Genomic DNA, 20184 nt, shown 5'->3' with positions numbered 1-20184 from the left:
CAACTTAGTAGGACCCTGTTTTAAAACAAAGAATTAAAAATCAGGCTGGGGGTGTACCTTGGAGGTAGAATGCCCCTGGGTTCGGTTCCCAGTTCCACAAAAAGAAAGAAGGCAATATCATGTGTTAAATAATATGTGTTATGGGCTTGGTGGTGCACACTTGCAATCCCAGCATTCGGGAGGCGGAGACCAGAGGATTGCAGTTCATAGCCTCAGCTATTTAGTGAGGCCCTTTGCAACTCAGTGAGACCCTGTTTCTCTGATTTTGGAAAATTGGAAATTATATCATGTAAGGTTAAATAGGTTAAAATAATTTTTACACTCTGGCATTTATTTATTTTGTGGTATTGGGGATGGAACCCAGAGGCATTATACCCCTGAGCTACACCCCCAGCCCTGTTTTTATTCTTTATTTTGAAATAGGGTCTCACTAAGTTGCGGGAGCCTCACTAAGTAGCTGAGGCTGTCTGCAAAAGGGAATCTTCTTTTCTCAGCCTCCCAAGTACTGAGTTTACAAGTGTGCCACCACACCCTACTGCACTGGAGCTTTTAAGATTAAATTTTTGGTGGGACATGACACAATTATACTTGGGAGCCTGAGACAGGAGAGCAAATGTTTGAGGCCAGCAAATGGTAACTTAGACCCTGTTGCAAAATACAAAATGAAAAGGGCTAGAGGTATAGCTCAGAGATAGAATACCCTGGGATCAGTCCTCAGCATCACATACACATATACCAAAAACAAAAACAAGATTAAATTTTTATCAGTTTTTATCCAAGTGGTGGTAGTGATGATACACACTAAAAAATAATATCACGATTCTTGCTATATGTTTCAGCTACTGTGCTAAGCATTGAGGATGCAAGAAGTTTATCCTTCATTCTTAAGTTAATAATTTGCATTTTTTTCTTCCCTTAAATATAGGTGGACACTATATAGCCTACTGCCGAAACAATTTAAATAATCTATGGTATGAATTTGATGATCAGAGTGTCACTGAAGTTTCAGAATCTACTGTACAAAATGCAGAAGCATATGTTCTTTTCTATAGGTAATGGAAGTTGTCTCACGAATAAGCTATTTTTACAATAATGAAAAGGCATCTCACTCTTTGGGGTTTCTTTGTGATTTCTGAGATTTTCAAACCGATTATAAGTAAAGAGTACAAGTTGTTTTAGTCACTTCATTAGAGTAAAATAGTAAAAAAAGTTTTCTATAGAAGGAGGCTTTGATTAGAAAAGCATTAAACCATTTATAGGAAGAGCAAAGGGATATATTTTGTTTTAGAAAGATTAGTTTAAAAAATTAGGTTGGGTGTGTTGATGCATGCCTGTTAATCCCGGTACTTTGAAGCCTGAGACAGGAGTTTCAAGGCCATTCTCAGCAATTTAACAAGATTCTCAGCAACATAGAGACCCTATTTCAAAATTAAAAGTTTAAATTGGGTGTGGTGGTGTAAACTTGTAATCCCAGTACTTAGGATGCTGAGACAGGAGGATCACAAATTCAAAGCCAGCCTTGGCAATTTAGCAAGACCCCAAGCAACCTACTGAGACCCTGCTTCCTAAATTAGAAATAAAATCAGACTGGGAGTATAGTTTGAAGGTAGAATGCCTCTTGGTTCAATCCCCAGTACCAAAAAAAAAAAAAAAAAAAAAAAAAAAATCAGGCAGTGACAAAGTGACAAATTTTCTCCTAAAATAACTATTAAAGGAGGTATTACAATAAAAATCTTTGGTATGTTAAATGTCTTAGGAAAGACAATACAAGCTACTGAAATAGGAATACATAGTTACTATTTAGCTTAATATTTATTGCTAACAAACATCTGAATGTTTACCATATGACAATAGTTAAATGGACTGTATAGTTAAGATACAGTATTGCCTCAAAGGGTGTGTTGCTTTTGAAATTCTGAAGGCATGATACATCCCAGTTTAGTATGTTTAGTATGTGTATCAAGTCTAACTAAAGAGGAAAAGTCAGTCTACTAGTCCAGTGTAGTAAAGTACATATTGAATTTAATGAATCATTATCTTTAATAGGAAGAGCAGTGAAGAGGCACAAAAAGAGAGAAGGAGGATATCAAATTTGTTGAACATAATGGAACCAAGCCTCCTTCAGTTTTATATTTCTCGACAGTGGCTGAATAAATTTAAGACCTTTGCTGAACCTGGCCCTATTTCAAATAATGACTTTCTCTGTATTCATGGAGGTAAGAAACGTGTCATGCAAAGTAGTGATAGAAGTTTGCTATTAGATAATTTGCAAATTAGAAAAGAGCAAAGGAGTTTTCTCTTCTTTTTTCTTCTTTGTCCAGCTATAATCCATCTTAGTGTATTTAATTCCATATATACCAGGAATTGACCTTGTCTTCTAGTCATGGGCAATATCCCATGACTAGAATAGATAAATTAAATCCTCTCTCGAGGATTTTTTTTTTTCCGAGGATTTATTTATTGTCTACCTATTTGAAACCTTGCTCTAGATTCTAAGGACACAGTGACCTTATTTTTCTTGTCAAAGTTTTAATCTCATACTAAAGTCAGTCAGATACATAAACAACCAATTAGAGTACAAGTCTTCTATTACTCATCATTTTTCTTAGCTCAGAGTCATTTCTGTGCTAGTGATTTCAGCTACCACCTACATCTATAGATTTCCTAAATATAAAAATATATTTCTTCTGAGCGTGGTGATGCATGCTTGTAATCTCAGTACTTGGGAGGCTGAGACAGGAGGATCATAGGTTTGTTTCTAGCCTCAGCTATTTAGTGAGGCCCTCTGCAATTTAATGAGACCCTGTTTCAAAATGAAAAATAAAAAAATAGGGCTGGGGGTGTAGCTCATAGGTAGAATACCCCTCAGTTCCACCTTCAGCACCAAAAAAAAAAAAAAAAAAAGAAAAGAAAAGAAAAGACATGAAAAAGAAAATATATTTATATATTTGAGATTTAAGTATTTCTGAGCCAGACGTGGTGGCGCATGCTTGTAATCCCTGTGCTTGAGAGGCTGAGACAGGAGGATCGCACAGGTTCCAAGCCACTTAGTGAGGCACTCAGCAATCTAGTGAGACCCTGTTTCCAAATAAAGTATAAAAGAGGTCTGGGAGTATAGCCTAGAGGTAGAAAGCCTCTGGGTTCCACTCCTAGTACCACCAAAAAAAAAAAAATTATTTCTGAAAGCTAGGCATGGTGGTACACAATTGTAATCCCAGCGCTTGGGAGGCTGAGACAGAAGGATGCAGGTTTGTGGCCAGCCTCAGCTACTTAGTGAGGCCCTCCGCAACTTAGACCCTGTTTCAAAAATAAAAAATAAAAAAATCGGGCTGGGGGTGTAGTTCACAGGTCGAATACCCCTGGGTTCAATCTGCAGCACCACACACACAAAGAAAAGTCTTTCTGGATCTAGGAATATAATAGCACAGTGTAGAGCACATGCTTAGTTGGCAGGAGAACTTGCATTCAAACCCCAGCACTGCCAAAAAAGAAAGAAAAGAAAATTTCTGCCTGTGAATTTCAAGGTATATGTTCATGTTTAGGAAGTACAATCACCAAAAAAATGATTTTTACTTACCTTTTTGGGAAGAGAGGTTTAAGAGTAATGATTGATCAGTCATTAGTCATTTTTTAAAATGAGTTTAACCGCCGGGTGTAGTGGTGCATTCTTGTAATCCCAGCATTTGGGAGGCTGAGGATTGCAGTTCCCAGATAGCCTCAGCTACTTAGTGAGGCCCTCCGTAACATAGTGAGACCATGTTTCAAAATAAAGAATAAAAAATAGAGCCGGGCATGGTGGCGCAAGCTTGTAATCTCAGCATTCGGGAGGCTGAGACCGGAGGATTGCGGTTTGCGGACAGCCTCAGCTACTTAGTGAGGCCCTCTGCAACTCAGTGAGACCCGGTTTCAAAATAAATAATAAAATATAGGGCAGGGGGTGTAGCTCAGAGGTCGATAGCCTCAGGGTTCCATCCCTAGACCCGCAAAAACAAAACCAAAAAAACACATGAGTTTAACCTAGCCAGGCGTAGTGGCACATGGCATAATCCTGGTACTTGGGAAGCTAAGACAAGAGGATTGTGGGTTCAAGGACAACTTCAGCAAATACTGAGACTCATCAACCTAGCGACACCCTGTTTTAAAATCAAAATAAAAAAAAAATAGGACTAGGGGTGTAGCTCAGAGATAACAATACTCCAGAGTTCAATCCCTAGTACCAAAAAAAAAAAAAAAAAAGGAATTAAAGAATGAGATAGACCTGTCTAAATTTTTTTTTTTTTTTTTTTTTTTTTTAGGTGTTCCTCCACGAAAAGCTAGTTATATTGAAGACTTGGTTTTGATGCTTCCTCAGCACATTTGGGATAACCTATATAGCAGGTTTGTGGTTTTTGTGTTTTGTTTTGTTTTTTGGTGGTACCGGGGGTGGAACCCAGAGGCTTTCTACCTCCGGGCAATAACTCCCAGACCCTTTTTATATTTTATTTGGAAACAGGGTCTCACTAAGTTGCTGAGAGCCTCACTAAGTAGCTGAGGCTGGCTTCGAACCCGTGTGATCCTCCTGTCTCAGCCTCCCAAGCGCGGGGATTACAAGCATGTGCCACCACGCCTGGCTAGTAGGTTTGTTTTTAAAATGACGATTCAGTTTTGTAAAAATAGCTAAAGTGGGTAAAGGGGGATTGGGTGGTTTCATATGCTCCTTGTGCTTTCTGTTGCTTATGTAGAATATCTTTTTTATTCATTTTCTTAATCTGAAATGTCAATAAGAAGACATTGTAGCTGGAATAGCCCTAGTCTAGATAATTAATCTTAATTTTTTTTGTTCTGATTATCGGTCTGTGAAGATATGCTGTGATATTTAAGTACCTAATTTTAAAGGTATTCCGTAGCTGGGCATGGTGGTGCATGCTTGTACTCCCAGCATTTGGGAGGATGAGACAGGAGGATCGGTTCACAGACAGCCTCAGATACTTAGTGAGACCCTCTGCAACCTAGTGAGACCTGTTTCAAAATAAAGAAAAAAAGGGCTATGGGTGTAGCTTGAAGGTAGAATGTCCCCAAGTTCTATCCCAGTATGGCAGAAGAATAAAATAAAAAATAAAGGTATTGCCTATACTCAACAGTAAAGTTTTACATGTGTGCACACTCCTAAAATTGAATATTCTCTTTTAAATTTTAATGTTTTATTTTAAAATGTTTTATATTATAATTTCCCTACAATTTTGTTTTCCTTAAACTCATACTATGAATGCTTCTTACATGAGAGGCCAGGAGAAGCCTAAATCTGACTGTAACTTACTGTGACTATGTATGTATAACTGACATTCTATGTTGTATTCTAGTTTGGAAAATCACTTTTTACTTTGTTTTTGCCTTTAGCATTTTGTGGAAGCTACAAGGGAAAGTTGAACTGTAGATTAAGAAAATTGCCCTAATAAACATACAATCAAGTCCTCATACTTTTTGTGGGTTTGGGGATGGAACCCAGGGGCATTTGACCTCCGAGCTACACCCTCTGCCTTTTTTTCTTTATTCTTTATTTTTGAAACAGGGTCTCACTAAGTTGCGGAGGGCCTCACTAAGTAGCTGAGGCTGTCTGCGAGCCGTGATCCTCTGGTCTCAGCCTCCCGAATGCTGGGATTACAAGCGTGCGCCACCACGCCTGGCTAATAGTTAATTCTTAACTATTTAGTCATTGATGAAAAATGTAGAAGCTATTTTGTAAAACATCAGCCTCTGTTATAATTTTAATGCTTAGATTCTTCTGCTGCAGGTATGGAGGAGGGCCAGCTGTCAACCATCTGTACATTTGTCATACTTGCCAAATTGAGGCAGAGAAAATTGAAAAAAGAAGAAAAACTGAATTGGAAATTTTTATTCGGGTAAAAAAAGTAATGCTTTTCAAATTGTAAACGATGTAGGATAATGATGAAGACCTGATAACTGGCAGAGCTGTGTTTTGTTAATGAAACAGTTGGGTGAAAGAGTTGTAATAGATTTCAGTTGTTCTGTTGCATAACAGGGATGACTTGAGGCAGTTTACTTTAATTCTAGTGAGTTTTCCCTTTCTGGGTTTTTGCTTTTATGTATTGGCAATAAATTTTGTTTTATGTATTGGTGCTGGCGAGAAATCTTATTTAAATGAAAAATTATAGGTTTTCTTGTTAGCATTGTCAGTAGTCTACCCAGATTGCATACTCTGCTTCCATCCTTTTGTGAAATAATAATGTTGTTTTATCTTTTGGGGCTTCCTCTTTGCTTATAAATGTACTCTGTTTAAGTGAGGCACTCCTTAATTGTAGACAACATAAAGTTTGATCCCAGAATCAAAAAGTTGACTAAAGCCATTCTTGGTGGCGCTGTAATCTCAGCTACTCAGGAGGCCGAGGCAAGGAGGGTCACAAGTACAGTGCCACCATGGGCAGCATAGTGAGGCCTTTTCTCAGATATAAGAAGGGCTCAGGATATAGCCTGGTGATACAGTACTTGCCTCGTATGTGTGAAGCCCTGGGTTTAATCTTTAGCACTGCTTCAAGAAAAAATAAATTTTATTTTTTAAAAGCTTAACAACTGGATTTTAGAGATAAGTACTAGTATAATTCTAATGATTTAGGTAACAAAATATCTTCAAACTATTGCTGTCAGTAACATAGTTCCAGTTGTTTTAGATACTCTGAAATTCAGTTCATCTGAGAGGCTTATTCATTGACATTCTTACTGGTACAATGGTAGGGGAAGGGACAGTACTGCAGGAGAAAATTAGGATTCTCTTAGTAAAAGCAGTAGAGAATATATTGAGCAGACCAAATTAAGATGCCTGGTATATTCCATATTATGCCCATTATGTGTGTAAACACACATACACACCTGCTTCTCTTTTTTATTGACTCGGGGTTTTTTTTTTTTTGGAGGGGGACTTGCCCTAAAATAAAGAAATTTTTATATAAGAGATATGATTTCATATTAGAATTATGGCTTTATTTTTTATTAATTTTACATGGGCCTCATTTGTTTCCTAAATCTACAGAAGCAAGTTTTATTTGAATATTAAAAATAATTTGTTTGAGCCAGGGTACATGCCTGTAATCCCAGTACTTGAGGCTGAGACAGGAAGATGGCAGTTTTGCAGACCCTGTTTTTTCTTTGTTTTGTTTTATTTTGTTTTATTGTGGTACTGAGGGTAGAACTCAGAGGCTTTTCTACTTCCGGGCTATACTCCCAGACCTATTTTATACTTTATTTGGAAATAGGGTCTCACTAAGTTGCTGAGAGCCTCACTAAGTAGCTGAGGCTGGCTTTGGACCTGTGTGATCCTCCTGTCTCAGCCTCCCAAGGGCTAGGATTACAAACATGCGCCACCACGCCAGGCAGACACTTTTTTTTTTTTTTCCCCCAGCATTGGGGATGAAACCCAGGGGCATTCTACCTTTGAGCTACACCCCCAGCCCTGTTTTTTATTCTTTATATTGAAACAGGGTCTCACTGAGTTGCAAAGGGCCTAAGTAGCTGAGGCTGTCTGCGAACCACCATCCTCCTGTCTCAGCCTCCCAAATGCTGGGATTACAAGTGTGCACCAGCACGCCCGGCTTGCAGACTCTTTTTTTTCTTGTGGTACTGGGGATGGAAACCAGGGGCCTTCTACCTCGGGCTATACTCCCAGACCTATTTTGTATTTTATTTGGAAACAGGGTCTTTTAAGCCAGTTGAGGCTGGCTTCAAACCTGCACGATCCTCCTGTCTCAGCCTCCAAGTGCAGGGATTACAAGCTGCAGACCCTGTTTTAAAATAAATAAAATAGGGCTGGTGTGCAGCTTGGAGGTAGAATGGGTTTAATCCCCAGTATCACAAATGATGATGATAATGTATCCATCAGGGTTTAACAGAAGCCATTCTAAGTATTTTATTTTATTTTATTTTATTATTTTTTTTTTTTGCGGGTCTGGGGGTGGAACCCAGGGGCATTTGACCTCCGAGCTACACCCCCTGCCCTATTTTTTGTTCTTTATTTTGAAACCGGGTCTCACTGAGTTGCAGAGGGCCTCACTAAGTAGCTGAGGCTGTCCGCGAACCATGATCCTCCGGTCTCAGCCTCCCAAATGCTGGGATTACAAGCATGCGCCACCACGCCCGGCCATTCTAAGTATTTTAAATAGAATCAGAATACAGGGAACAACAGACTGTTATACAGCTACTGAAAGGACAGGGTAGTAAGAGACCCAGCTGATTTTCAGTAGATCTGAAAGTGGGGTAGGCTGCTATGTAGGAGGTAGGCGTGAAGGCAGTGGCCAAGAATGGGGTTTTGGGGCCAAGACAAGATAGAGAGCTTTTGTGTAGTAGCAGAAGTTCAGTCAAGGGTGTTAGAGCTGAGGCGGGATGAGGAGGGATGCTGGTCTTGTTTAGAAACTGGGCTACAAGAGCACAGTGTGGTGGTGTTGGCAGTGAGAGATTGCCTACACATATGGAGAACTGATCAAACAAATTTCATGAGAGCCAGTTCTCTCACTGTCAGGTACAAATATAGGAAGGCAGAAAACTAAAATGTGCTCTTTGTTATTGGCTTCGAGTTGTAGGTATTTTTGAGAACTTATGGTGATAGATAAATGCAGAGATATAAATGTTTATTTGTATGTTTGTGCATATGTAGAATAATGTGAGGTTCCTTAACTCAATTGAAGGACAAAAAATGATTACTTCAGTAGGATTGAGCATGCCTAGTTCTCAAATCTTGACTTCTAGCATCTTTCTTCACTTAAAGGAACCAGCTCTCCTTGGAGAAATGAGTGATTCTAGAGTAAGGACAGGGAAATTACAAAATGAAGCAGAAACATCCTGTTATGCCAGAAAGTAAAGAAATTCTGCTGGGTGTGGTGGTGCACGCTTGTAATCTCAGCATTTGGGAGGCTGGGACAGGATGATCACAGTTCACAGACAGCTTCAGCTACTTAGGCCCTTTGCAACTCAGTGAGATCCTGTTTCAAAATAAAGAATAAAAAACAGGGCTAGGAATGTAGCTCAGAGGTGTAATGTCCCTAGGTTCAATCCCCACTACCGCAAAAGAAAAAAGAAATTCTTAGCCGGGCGTGGTGGCGCACGCTAGTAATTCCTGCGCTTGGGTGGCAGAGACAGGAGGATCGTGCAGGTTCAAAGCTGGCCTCAGAGCCGGGCGTGGTGGCGCACGCTTGTAATCCCAGCATTCGGGAGGCTGAGACCTGTAGGATCGCAATTCGTGGACAGCCTCAGCTACTTAGTGAGGCCCTCTGCAACTCAGCGAAACCCGGCTTCAAAATAAAGAATAAAAAATAGGGCAGGTGGTGTAGCTCGGAGGTCAAATGCCCCCTGGGTTTCATCCTGATACCTGCAAAATAAATAAGTAAGTAAAATAAAACAAAGTTGGCCTCAGAAATTTAGCAAGGCTTTCAGCAATTTAGTAAGGCCCTGATTCAAAATAGTAAATAAAATACTGCTAGGGGAGTAGCTTAGAGGTAGGATGCCCCTGGTTTCAATCCCTAGTAATACACACAACAGATCCAGGCTTGGGGGCACATGCCTGTAATCTTGGAAGTACTTGGAATGCCAGTACTTGGAAGGCTGAAACAGGCTTTCAAGACCAGCTGAGACAGGAGGTTTGTTGTTTTTTTTGTTTTGTTTTGTTTTGTTTTGTGGTACTGGGGGTGGAACCCAGAGGCTTTCTACCTCTGGGCTATACTCCCAGACCTTTTTATATTTTATTTGGAAACAGGGTCTCACTAAGTAACTGAGGCTGGCTTCGAACCTGTGCGATCCTCCTGTCTCAGCCTCCCAAGCGCGGGGATTACAAGCGTGCACCACCATGCTCGGCGACAGGAGGATTTTAGATTCAAAGTTAGCCTCAGCAATTTATTGAGGTTCTCAGCAACTTAGTGAGACCCTATTTGAAAACAAACAAACAAAAAATAGGGCTAGGGGTGTAGCGTGGAGGTATAATTCCCCTGGTTTCAGTTCCCACTAACCTCCTCCCCAACATGCATGTGCACACACACACATACACACACTTCATTAAGAAAATAGAATATGTTGCATTCATACTTCAATAACTAAATGAATAAATGAAATGACCGTGCACATGATATTTATATTATTTCAATTAATTCTCCACAAAATACTTATTAATTACAAATGGAAGACAACGTTCAGCAGACTCCTGGTACCACCTCAATGAAATTATTTAAGTATCATTAGAAATGGAACAAACCAGGCAGGCCTGATGGCACACACCTGTAATCTAAGTACTTGGGAAGCTGAGACCAAAGAATTGCAGGTTCAAGACCAGCCTCAGCAATTTAACAAAACTTTCAGTAACTAAATGAGATCCTGTTTCCAAATAAAAAATGAAATAGAGCTGGGGGTAGAGCTCTGAGATCGAATATTCATGGGGGTTCAGTCCCCAGCAACACACACCCACCTCCAACCAAAATAGTGTGTCAGGATAGGATACAATACAGTGAGAAGAGGGTGGCATTGCTTCTTTGGTACACAGATGTGTAATGGGAATCTCAAATGAAGAAAAAGCAGACAAACCCAAATTCAGGTACATTTTATATAGCAACCACTATAAATATGGAGGAAAGGAACATATTTTTTAGCAGTTTATTCTGAAATTGGTATAGGAAAAGAAATTTTTTTTTGTACTGGTATTTGGGGTTTTCCTGTAAGTTTGAGATTGTTTAAAAGTTTTTTAAAAATTGCATAAAGCCTCTGGAAGTGATCTCAGCTGGCTGCCTTTGGTGATTCTCAGAGAAGCTCAGAAGCCTGATCAGCTGTGGCGGCTCTTGGGCTCCATGTGAGTCCTTTAGTGGTTGTCCAGAAGGCACAAGATGCTGCTATTAAAGATGTTAGCTTCTGGCATTTGGGAGGCTGAGACAGGAGGATCACAGCTTAAGGCCAGCCTCTACAAGTTAGTGAGACCCTGTTTCAAAATAAAAAATGAAATAAGGCTGGAGGTTTAGTTAGATGTAGAAAACCTCTGGGTTCAGTCCTCAGTACCAAAAAAGAATACTAAAAGCTGAGGATGTAACTCAGTGGTAGAACACTTGCTTAGTATACATGAGGCCCTGGATTCAGTCCCAACACCACAAAAAACGAATGAATAAGTGAATATAGGTGAACCCAGACATGGTGGTACATTTTTGTAACCCCAGTACTTGGGAAGATAAAATAAGAATGGAACGTTCAAAGCTAGTTTATGATAACTTAGACCCTGTCAGAAGCCAAAAATAAAAAGGCCTGGCTAGGTGTGGTGGCACACACTTACAATCCCAGCATTCAAGAGGCTGAGACCAGAGGACCACGTTCGTGGACAGCCTCAGTTACTTAGTGAGACCTGGTTACAAAATAAAGAATAAAGCTTGGCGTGGTGGCGCACGCTTGTAATCCCCACCCTTGGGAGGCTGAGACAGGAGGATCCCAAGGGTTCGAAGCCAGCCTCAGCTACTTAGGCTCTCAGCAACTTAGTGAGACCCTGTTTCTAAATAAAATATAAAATAGGTCTGGGAGTGTAGCCTGGAGGTAGAAAGCCCCTGGGTTCCACCCCAGTACCACCAAAAGACAAAAAATAAGAAAGAATAAAAAATAGGGCAGGGGCTGTAGCTCAGAGATTGAATGCTCCTGGGTTTCATCCCCAGATTCACACACAAAAAAAATTAAAATGAAAAAGAATAGTAAGGCCTGTGGGTATAGCTCCAAGGTAGTATGCCCCTGGGCTCATTCCCCAGTAAAACACACATACACACATGTAAAAGATTTTAGTAGAAATTACTCCCAAGCAGTATGGCAAATAAGCACAAGAAAAAAAATATGGTCTTAGTAGAGAATTCTCATGTATATAGATGGTGGAAATGCAGAACTCTACAGGCTTATAGTATGGCAGTGTCCTCTAGAGCCAACATTGTAGCATATGTTTCAACAATCCCACTCCTAGGTATTGACTCCAGAAACTGGACAATTGTTTCCCTCTGGGTTTGATCCATAGTATTGTAACATATATATTGTGTATATATATAGTAACATATATATATATATATACCCAGCTTGGTGGCACACATGCTTGTAATCCCAGTGCTCGGGAGGCTGACACAGGAGGATCGCACAGGTTCAAAGCCAGCCTCGGCTACTCAGTGAGGCTCTCAGCAACTTAGTGAGAACCTGTTTCCAAATAAAGTATAAAATAGGGCTGGGGGTGTAGCCCAGAGATAGAAAAGCCCCTGGGTTCCACCCCCAGTACCACAAAAAAAAAAAAAATTAAAAAAATAGGGTTGGGTGTGTAGGTCAGGTAGAATGCCCCTTGAGTTCAATCCTCAGTACTGAAAAATAAATAAAAAGGGCTTGAGTTTAGTACAGCAGTTGAGTGTCCCTGGATTCAGTCATCAATATGAAGGGGGAAAAAAGATATTAGCTCTCTAGAGATAAGTCACAGAAATTACCAACTTTAGTTCAATGCCTTGAGGTAAACAAGCCTTTGTTTCCTTACTATCCAACAGAGACAGTCACAACATTTTTTCTCCCCCTCTTCCTTTCCTTCTCCCTCTTGCAATATTAATGATTGAAATGGGGAGATTCTAATAAGTTGTGAGGCTGGCCTTGAACCTGCAATCCTCCAGTCTCAGCTTCCTTAGTACTGAGATTACAGGCGTGGTTCACCTTTCTTTCTGATTTTATCTCTCTTTTTAATGGTATTTTGGATTTCTCAGGCTTCACACCTGCTAAGCAAGAGCTCTCCCATGGAATTACACCCAGCCCTTTTTATATTTTAAGTCAGGGTATTGCTAAATTGCCCAGGCTGACCTTGAATTTGTTACCCTCCTGTTTCAGCCCCTCCAGCTAGCCAGGATTACAGGCATTCAGACTCGGCTCACAGCATTTTATATTATTTTTCACTGTATTTCAGCAGCTACATAAATTATGTATTAAAAGGTCATGTAGTCATGTACTATGGAAAAGGAAAATGTTGAACAGGATAAGAGATCAGGAGTGCAGTATGAGGAGACAGATCAGGTTGCAATTTTAAACAGGCTGGTTTTAAAATGGGACTTTGTTGAGAAGGTGACATTTAAGCAAACTTGAAAGAAGAAAGAGACAGGTATTCAGGATATGTGAAAAGAAGGGAGAGCCATAGTTCACGAAGAGATCAGTGTGACTACAATGGAAAATGAGGAAGAAGATGATAGAAGATAAACTCAGATCTTAGAGGTGTAGCTCAGCTATTATAAGGATCTTTGGGAATGGATACAGGGGTTTGATTAGACTTAATTAAGGGCGTGACTGGGCTTGGTGTGTTTTAGTTGGCCATCATGAAATACTTTTAGGAGCCAGGCGTGGTGGCGCACGCTTGTAATCCTCGCACTTGGGAGGCTGAGACAGGAGGATCGCGCAGGTTTGAAGCCAGCCTCAGCTACTTAGTGAGGCTCTCAGCAACTTAGTGAGACCTTGTTTCCAAATAAAGTATAAAATAGGTCTGGGAGTATAGCCTGGAGGTAGAAAAGCCCCTGGGTTCCACCCCCAGTACCACCAAAAGAAAGAAAAGAAAAGAAATTAAAAAAAATTTTTTTAATGGTCCTGGGAATGGAACCCAAGGGAATTCTGAGCTACATCCCCAGCCCTATTTTTTGTCTTTTTTATTTTTTGAAACAGGGTCTCACTGAGTTGCAAAGGGCCTCCTCACTAAGTAGCTGAGGCTGTCTGAGAACCACAATCCTCTGGTCTCTGCCTCCCAAATGCTGGGATTACAAGCATGCGCCACCATGCCCAGCTCCTTTTAGGGTTCTTACTACTACAAATACCCTTCATTTTCTTTAATACCTTCTCTCTCTCTCTCTCTCTCTCTCTCTCTCTCTCTCTCTCTCGTGTGTGTGTGTGTGTGTGTGTGTGTGTGTGTGTGTGTTATTGGAGATTGAATCCAGGGACATTGTGTGTGTGTGTGTGTGTGTGTGTGATTGAATCCAGGGTTTTTTTTTTTTTTTTTTTTGGTACTAGAGGTTAAACCCAGGGCATTCTGTCTCTGAGCTATAACCTTAGTTGGTTTTTTTTTGTTGTTGTTGTTTTGTTTTGGTTTGGTTTTTTGTTTTTGAAATAGGGTCTTGCTAGGTTCCTGAGAGTCTCACTACTTGCTGAGGATGTCCTGGAACCCGCAGTCCTCCAGTCTCAGCCTCTCAAGTACTTGGATTACAGACATACACCACTATACCCAGATCACTTGGGTTTTTTTAAGCTACCATTGGTGAAAGGCAGACTGGCTAACTTAAGCAAAACAAGAAATGTATTGAAAATAAATTGAATGATCACACTTCTAAGGAGTTTGTAATTGAGGTGGCCCAGAGGTTTTAGCTAACAAAAGTTGACATTGGAATGACTCCATCCTAGCCACCAGTTCACTCCCTTTCTAGTTGAATTGTGCCTAATTTGTGTCACATACCTAGTCATAAAGTCTTTTGAGAATATACCTATCTGTATTATATGTTTATTGCCTGTGAAGTAACATGTACAAGATTATTCTTTCTAGCATTGTGTTGGCAATAGCAGATTGTCTACTAGTATCTTTCTTGCTTTCTTTTCCTCCTTTGTGGTACTGGGGATTAAATCTAGGGCCACTCTACACCACCAGACCATTTTTTAATTTTTATCTTGGAATAGGGATTTGCTGAGTCTGTCCTTGACCTGCATCTTTCCAAATACTGGGATTACAGATGTGCAACACTGTGCCCAGCATTGACCAATATCTCACGTGAACAAAAGTAAGGTTTTTGTGCGTGTGATGGCACATGTCTGCAATCTTAATGACTTGGGGTCTGAGGCAGAAAAATCACAAGTTCAAGGCCAGGCTGAGCAACTTAGTGAGACATAGTATCAAAATAAAAAGGAATAGGGATGCAGCTCAGTGCACCCCTGGGTTCAAAATATAAAAAGTTTTAGCAGTGAACCAGGCATGGTGGCACACACTTGTAATTCCAATACTTGGGAAGCTGAGACAAGGAGGATCACAGGTGCAAAGCCAGCCTCAGCTATGTAGGGAGCTGCTCAGAAACGTAGAGATCCTGTTTGCAAAAGAAGAAAGAAAATTGGGCTGGAGGCTAGCTTGGATGTAGCTTGCCTCTAGGTTCAATCTCCAGTACCAAAAAAAAAAGTTTTAGCATTGGACCCAGTATATTTAAATAAAGTCTACATGTTACGATTTTTGTAGAAGACTTTGTCTTGACCAGTCTTTTATATACCCCTTTTGTGTGTACTTGTTAAGTCCTGAGACATAACTAGAATTGTTTAATTAGTATGTCCTACTGGGGCCAGTCGTAGTGGTGCACGCTTGTACTCTCAGTACTTGGGAGGCGGAGACAGGAGTATCGTAGGTTTGAAGGCAGCCTCAGCACCTTAGTGAGGCTCCCAGCAACTTAGACCCTATTTCCAAATAAAATAGATCTGGAGGTGTATCTCGAGGTAGAAGGCCCCTGGGTTCCATCCCCAGTAACACACACACGCACACACGCACACACACACACACACTATATATATATATATATATATATATATATATATATATATATATATATATATGATGTTCTACCATGTATTCTAAGACAACTCAGCAATAAAATACATTTTATTGTGGTACCACATTATTTATTTATTTATTTATTTAGTCTTTCTACCAATTAAGTTCTAGTTACTAAGTGACTTTTTTCCCCCTTGTAGCTCAACAGAGCATTCCAAGAAGAGGACTCTCCATCTACTTTTTATTGCATCAGTATGCAGTGGTTTAGAGAATGGGAGAGTTTTGTGAAGGGTAAAGATGGAGGTGAGTGGTTGACTGAAAAATGAAATTCTTTGCAAATTTCTTGTTTCTTCACTCAGCAGGTATTTCCTAAATTTCTATATGCTGGGATTTTTTTCGGGTCTGGGGATGGAACCCAGGGGCATTCTACCTCTAAGCTACACCCCCTGCCCTATTTTTTATTCTTTATTTTGAAACAGGGTCTCATGGAGTTGCAAAGGGCATCACTAAGTAGCTGAGGCTGGCCGCGAACAAGCGATCCTCCAGTCTCAGCCTCCCAAATGCTGGGATTACAAGGCGTGCGCCACCACGCCTAGCTTGTACGCTGAGATTTTAGCAGTGAGCAAAAGAGAAAAAGATCCCCGCCCTCAGAGATCTTATATTGTAGTTTTTGTTCTTATTTGTAATTTTTTGTATATTTTACATATTATAGCATATTTATAGCAGGAATGAAGAAATTTGAACAAACTTAGTATGTAATCTTAATATTGAAATATTTAAAATATCATAACCAGGAACTGGTTAAAATGTGGTATCTAGTACAGTGGGATAATGTATACTTTTAAAATAATTTTGTATGATAATCTGTAATACTTAGAAAATTAAATGTTTTTGACATAAGGAAAAAGATTATGACATAGTGTGTACAGTTTAGATCCTGGGGGTTTTTTTTGGGGGGGGGAGGGAAGAGCAAATAACATTGTACAAAAGCAAAAGAACCATATAGATAGAGAGTAAAATAATGTGTCAATTGTTTTATATAGAGTGAATAGGATAAGATTTTCTTCCATGTGCCTGTTTCACAGCTGGGATTTTTTTTTTTTTTTTTTTTTTTTTTGCGTGCGTGCGTGCGTGTGTGCGTGCGTGTGTGTGTGTGTTTGTGGAATTAGGGTTTGACCCCAGGGGCATTCTCTGAGCTATATCCCCAGCCCTTTTTATTTATTTAATTTAATTAATTAATTTATTTATTTTTATATTTTTCGTGGTACTGAGGTTCCTGGAAACCCTTCTACCTCCAGGCTACACTCCCAGACACCTATTTTTAATATTTTTATTTGGAAACAGGGTCTCTTAAGCCAGTGAGGCTGGCTTTGAACCTGTGCGATCCTCCTGTCTCCGCCTCCCAAGCGTGGGTATTAGAAGTGTGTGCACCATGCCCGGCTTTATTTTTTGTTTTGAAACAGGGTCTCACTAGGTTGCTGAGGCTGACCTCAAACCTGTCATCCTCCTGTCTTAGCCTCTCAAGTTCTGAGATTACAGGCATGAGCCACCTTCCTTAGTTCTGTTTTACAGTTGTTTGTTTCACAGCTTTTGATAATGAACAGTCCTGATAGACTGTTATTTGTATTCAGGGAAATAAAAAAAATAAGCATTTTTTTTCTCTTAAATTTAAAAAGAAGCCTGGTGTGGTGACCCATACCTATAATCCTAGTACTTGGGAGGCTGAGACAGGAAGTTTATAGGTTCAAGGTAAGTCTTGGCAACTTAGTAATAGGGCTGGGGATGACATTTGGAGGTAGAATACCCTTGTCTTCAATCCCCAGCACCCCAAAAGGAACAAACAGTCTGCTTATATGAATATAGCTCTTAATTTTTTCAGGCCCCAAATTATGTAGTTCTTTTTCATATTCTTTGAAGAATAAGTATTTGATAATTCTTTTTTTCTTTCAAATTAGATCCTCCAGGTCCTATCGATAACACTAAAATTGCAGTCACTAAATGTGGTAATGTGATGCTCAGGCAAGGTAAGTTTGGCTAATATTAATTAAAGCCTTTACTTAGCTGGATGTGGTGGTATACACCCATAACCCCAACTACTCAGAATGCAGAGGCAGGATGATCACAAATTCAAGGCTAGCATTATGAATTTATTGACACCCTGTCTCAAAATGAAAATACCTCAATGTTAGAGAGTCCCTGGGTCCAATCCCCAGTGCAGGGATGGGGGAGTAGGAGGGTATTTGTTAGTGATTTCTTGATGTTCGGAATGTATAATCACTAGTCATGTATAGTACTTTTTTTTTTTTTTTTTTAACCTAGCTCAAAAACAGTTTAAGCTGGGAATGTAGCTCAATGGTAGAACACCTTCCCAGCAGACATGATGCCCTGGCTTCTATCCATAGCACCACAAATAAAAAATGAACAACAACAAAAAAGAAAATATAATCTGTGCTTTGAACTAGGACAAATAGTGGGAAACAGCAGTGTTTGTTTGTTTGTTTGTTGTGGTGAGGTTTGTGAAACCCAGGGGCTGTTCTACCTCCGGGCTGCACTCCCAGACCTATTTTATACTTTATTAGGAAACAAGGTCTCACTAAGTTGCTGAGAGCCTCACTAAGTAGCTGAGGCTGGCTTCGAACTTGTGTGATCCTCCTGTCTCAGCCTCCCGAGCACTGGGATTACAAGCATATGCCACCACGCCCGGCTCTTTATTTTAATCTGAGGACTGTGCATTGCAGCTTATAATAGTACAAGCTGGTAAAATGAAGATTTATATTGCAGAGGTTCTCAGTTATCCACACAGGATTCATACTAATGGTGAGTCTAATTATGGAAACATGAGCAGTATGAAAGTTTGTAAACATTACTTGCTCTTCATACCCATAATTTTAGGAGCAGATTCTGGTCAAATTTCTGAAGAAACATGGAATTTTCTGCAGTCTATATATGGAGGAGGGCCTGAAGTTATTCTGCGACCTCCAGTTGTTCATGTTGATCCTGATATACTACAAGCAGAAGAAAAAATTGAAGTAGAAACTCGATCCTTGTAACCTTGAAGATACAGAGTTCTAAATGAGAAATCATTTTCAAGCTGGGCGTGGCATTTGAGAGGCTGAGACAGGACGATCGTGGTTGGCGGACAGCCTCAGCTTCTTAGGCCCTTTGTAACTCAGACCCTGTTTCAAAATAAAGAATAGAAAACAGGGCTGGGGGGGGGTATAACTTGGAGGTAGAATGCCCCTGGTTCCATCCCTAGTACTGAAAAAAAAAGAAAAAAAGAAAAAAAAATCATTCCACTTCCATAACATTACACACACACACACACACACACACACTCAAAAACATTCCTTAAAGCATGTTTTTTTTATTTTTCATTTTTAAATCACATTTATTCTGACTGGGCATTATGGAAGAATATGTTAAAATGTGTAATATACTACAGGTTGGTATATTTAATGCTAAATAACATGAGGTTTTTCAATGTAATATTTTTGAAAGAGAAGGGCAGCTGTGATTAATTGGTAATCAGTGGGTTATCTTTAATCTTTATACTACATGCAGATCTGTAATATCCTTTATAGTGTTGTAAATATTTTCCTTTAAACACTTTTTCATTACCCTATACTACCATAACTGACCAATCTTTTTCAGTTCTCAGCATCTTAATTTAATTGTATAGTTTTGACATTGCTTCATATAATAAAGAGCCTAATTTAAATTGATAGTAGTAGTCAGAAAGTTGTTAATTTCCTAAAGCTCAGGAAACATTAGGATGTTACTTCTTTTGCACTGCAGCATATAAACTAGCATATTAAAATGTACAAAATGTCTTTTGAATGTATCAAGGCTGTACTTAGTTTGAGTGGAATTTGTCAGCAGATATCATAACTTATTGCCGCTTATACTGTAAAGTGTTAAACTTCAATTCCTATAACCCTGAATAGTGTTCTTTAATGTCAGTAAGTAAAAAAAACTTAGTGTTAGTTTCAGGCCACTTTTCATTGGCGAGCATGAAGTGTGGAATGTGTCAATGAGATTGTTGATAAAGCTGAAGCCACTTACAAAATGATTTTTAAAATGAAATGCACAGTCGTTTTGAATAATGCAGTGTGCACCACTCTTTGCTTGATTGTGTAATGTCCAGAGTTTAACTATATTCCAAATAAAGAAACATACTGGATTACATTGAGGATGTTGAGTAACATTCTTGATGGCTTTGTTTCAGTTTGGGGCAGCTGGCATCATCTAAAGTGATACTATTAAAATTAGTTCAATAAATGACTTAAAAATGTATAACTTGAATGTTGAGTTTATTTGACAGACATTAAGGTTGAAAGGGATAAAGTTTGTTAATATTAATGTACACTTGTTACTTCTTAAGAAGTATGGAAATAATCACTTGGTATAATAATATTTATTTATTTATTTTTGATACTGGAAATTGAACATAGGGGCATTCTACCTCCAGGTTTCACTCTCAGCCCTTTTAATTGTTTTTGAAACAGGGTCTTGCTAGGTTGCTGAGAGTTTCTGTTCTTGAACCTGTGATCCTCTTGCTCAACCTAAGTACTGGGATGACAGGTGTGCACCATCACGGCCTGACTTACATTTTAGTTTTAATTGATACATAAAAACATAAAAGTCTTAGGCAGGTGTGTTGGCGCTCATTT

The 20184-nt window shown here is 39.5% G+C and overlaps 1 protein-coding gene across 8 annotated transcripts in view; it reads left to right on the top strand.

Moving 5' to 3' along the window:
• The window catches only part of USP33 (ubiquitin specific peptidase 33), a gene marked incomplete at both ends in the record, with an annotated part of 44868 nt that extends 26304 nt beyond the window's left edge, over positions 1-18564 (top strand). For 2 of the 8 annotated variants that reach the window (XM_080690389.1, XM_080690388.1), the window contains 7 exons: positions 926-1052; positions 2047-2216; positions 4296-4377; positions 5771-5879; positions 15715-15817; positions 17470-17538; positions 18407-18564. In XM_080690389.1, coding sequence (XP_080546515.1) covers positions 926-1052; positions 2047-2216; positions 4296-4377; positions 5771-5879; positions 15715-15817; positions 17470-17538; positions 18407-18564 — 818 coding nt within the window. Of the gene's footprint in view, positions 1-925; positions 1053-2046; positions 2217-4295; positions 4378-5770; positions 5889-15714; positions 15818-17469; positions 17539-18406 lie in introns of those variants that run through there. The other 6 variants (XM_080690394.1, XM_080690392.1, XM_080690393.1 and 3 more) reach the window with 4 other exon arrangements.
• Between the last annotated feature and the right edge of the window lie 1620 nt (positions 18565-20184).

Source organism: Muscardinus avellanarius (assembly GCF_963383645.1).
Source record: "Muscardinus avellanarius genome assembly, chromosome: 3".
NCBI lineage: Eukaryota > Metazoa > Chordata > Mammalia > Rodentia > Gliridae > Muscardinus > Muscardinus avellanarius.
Note: the sequence above shows the minus strand (reverse complement) of the source record. Positions and strands in the feature narration are given on the sequence as shown.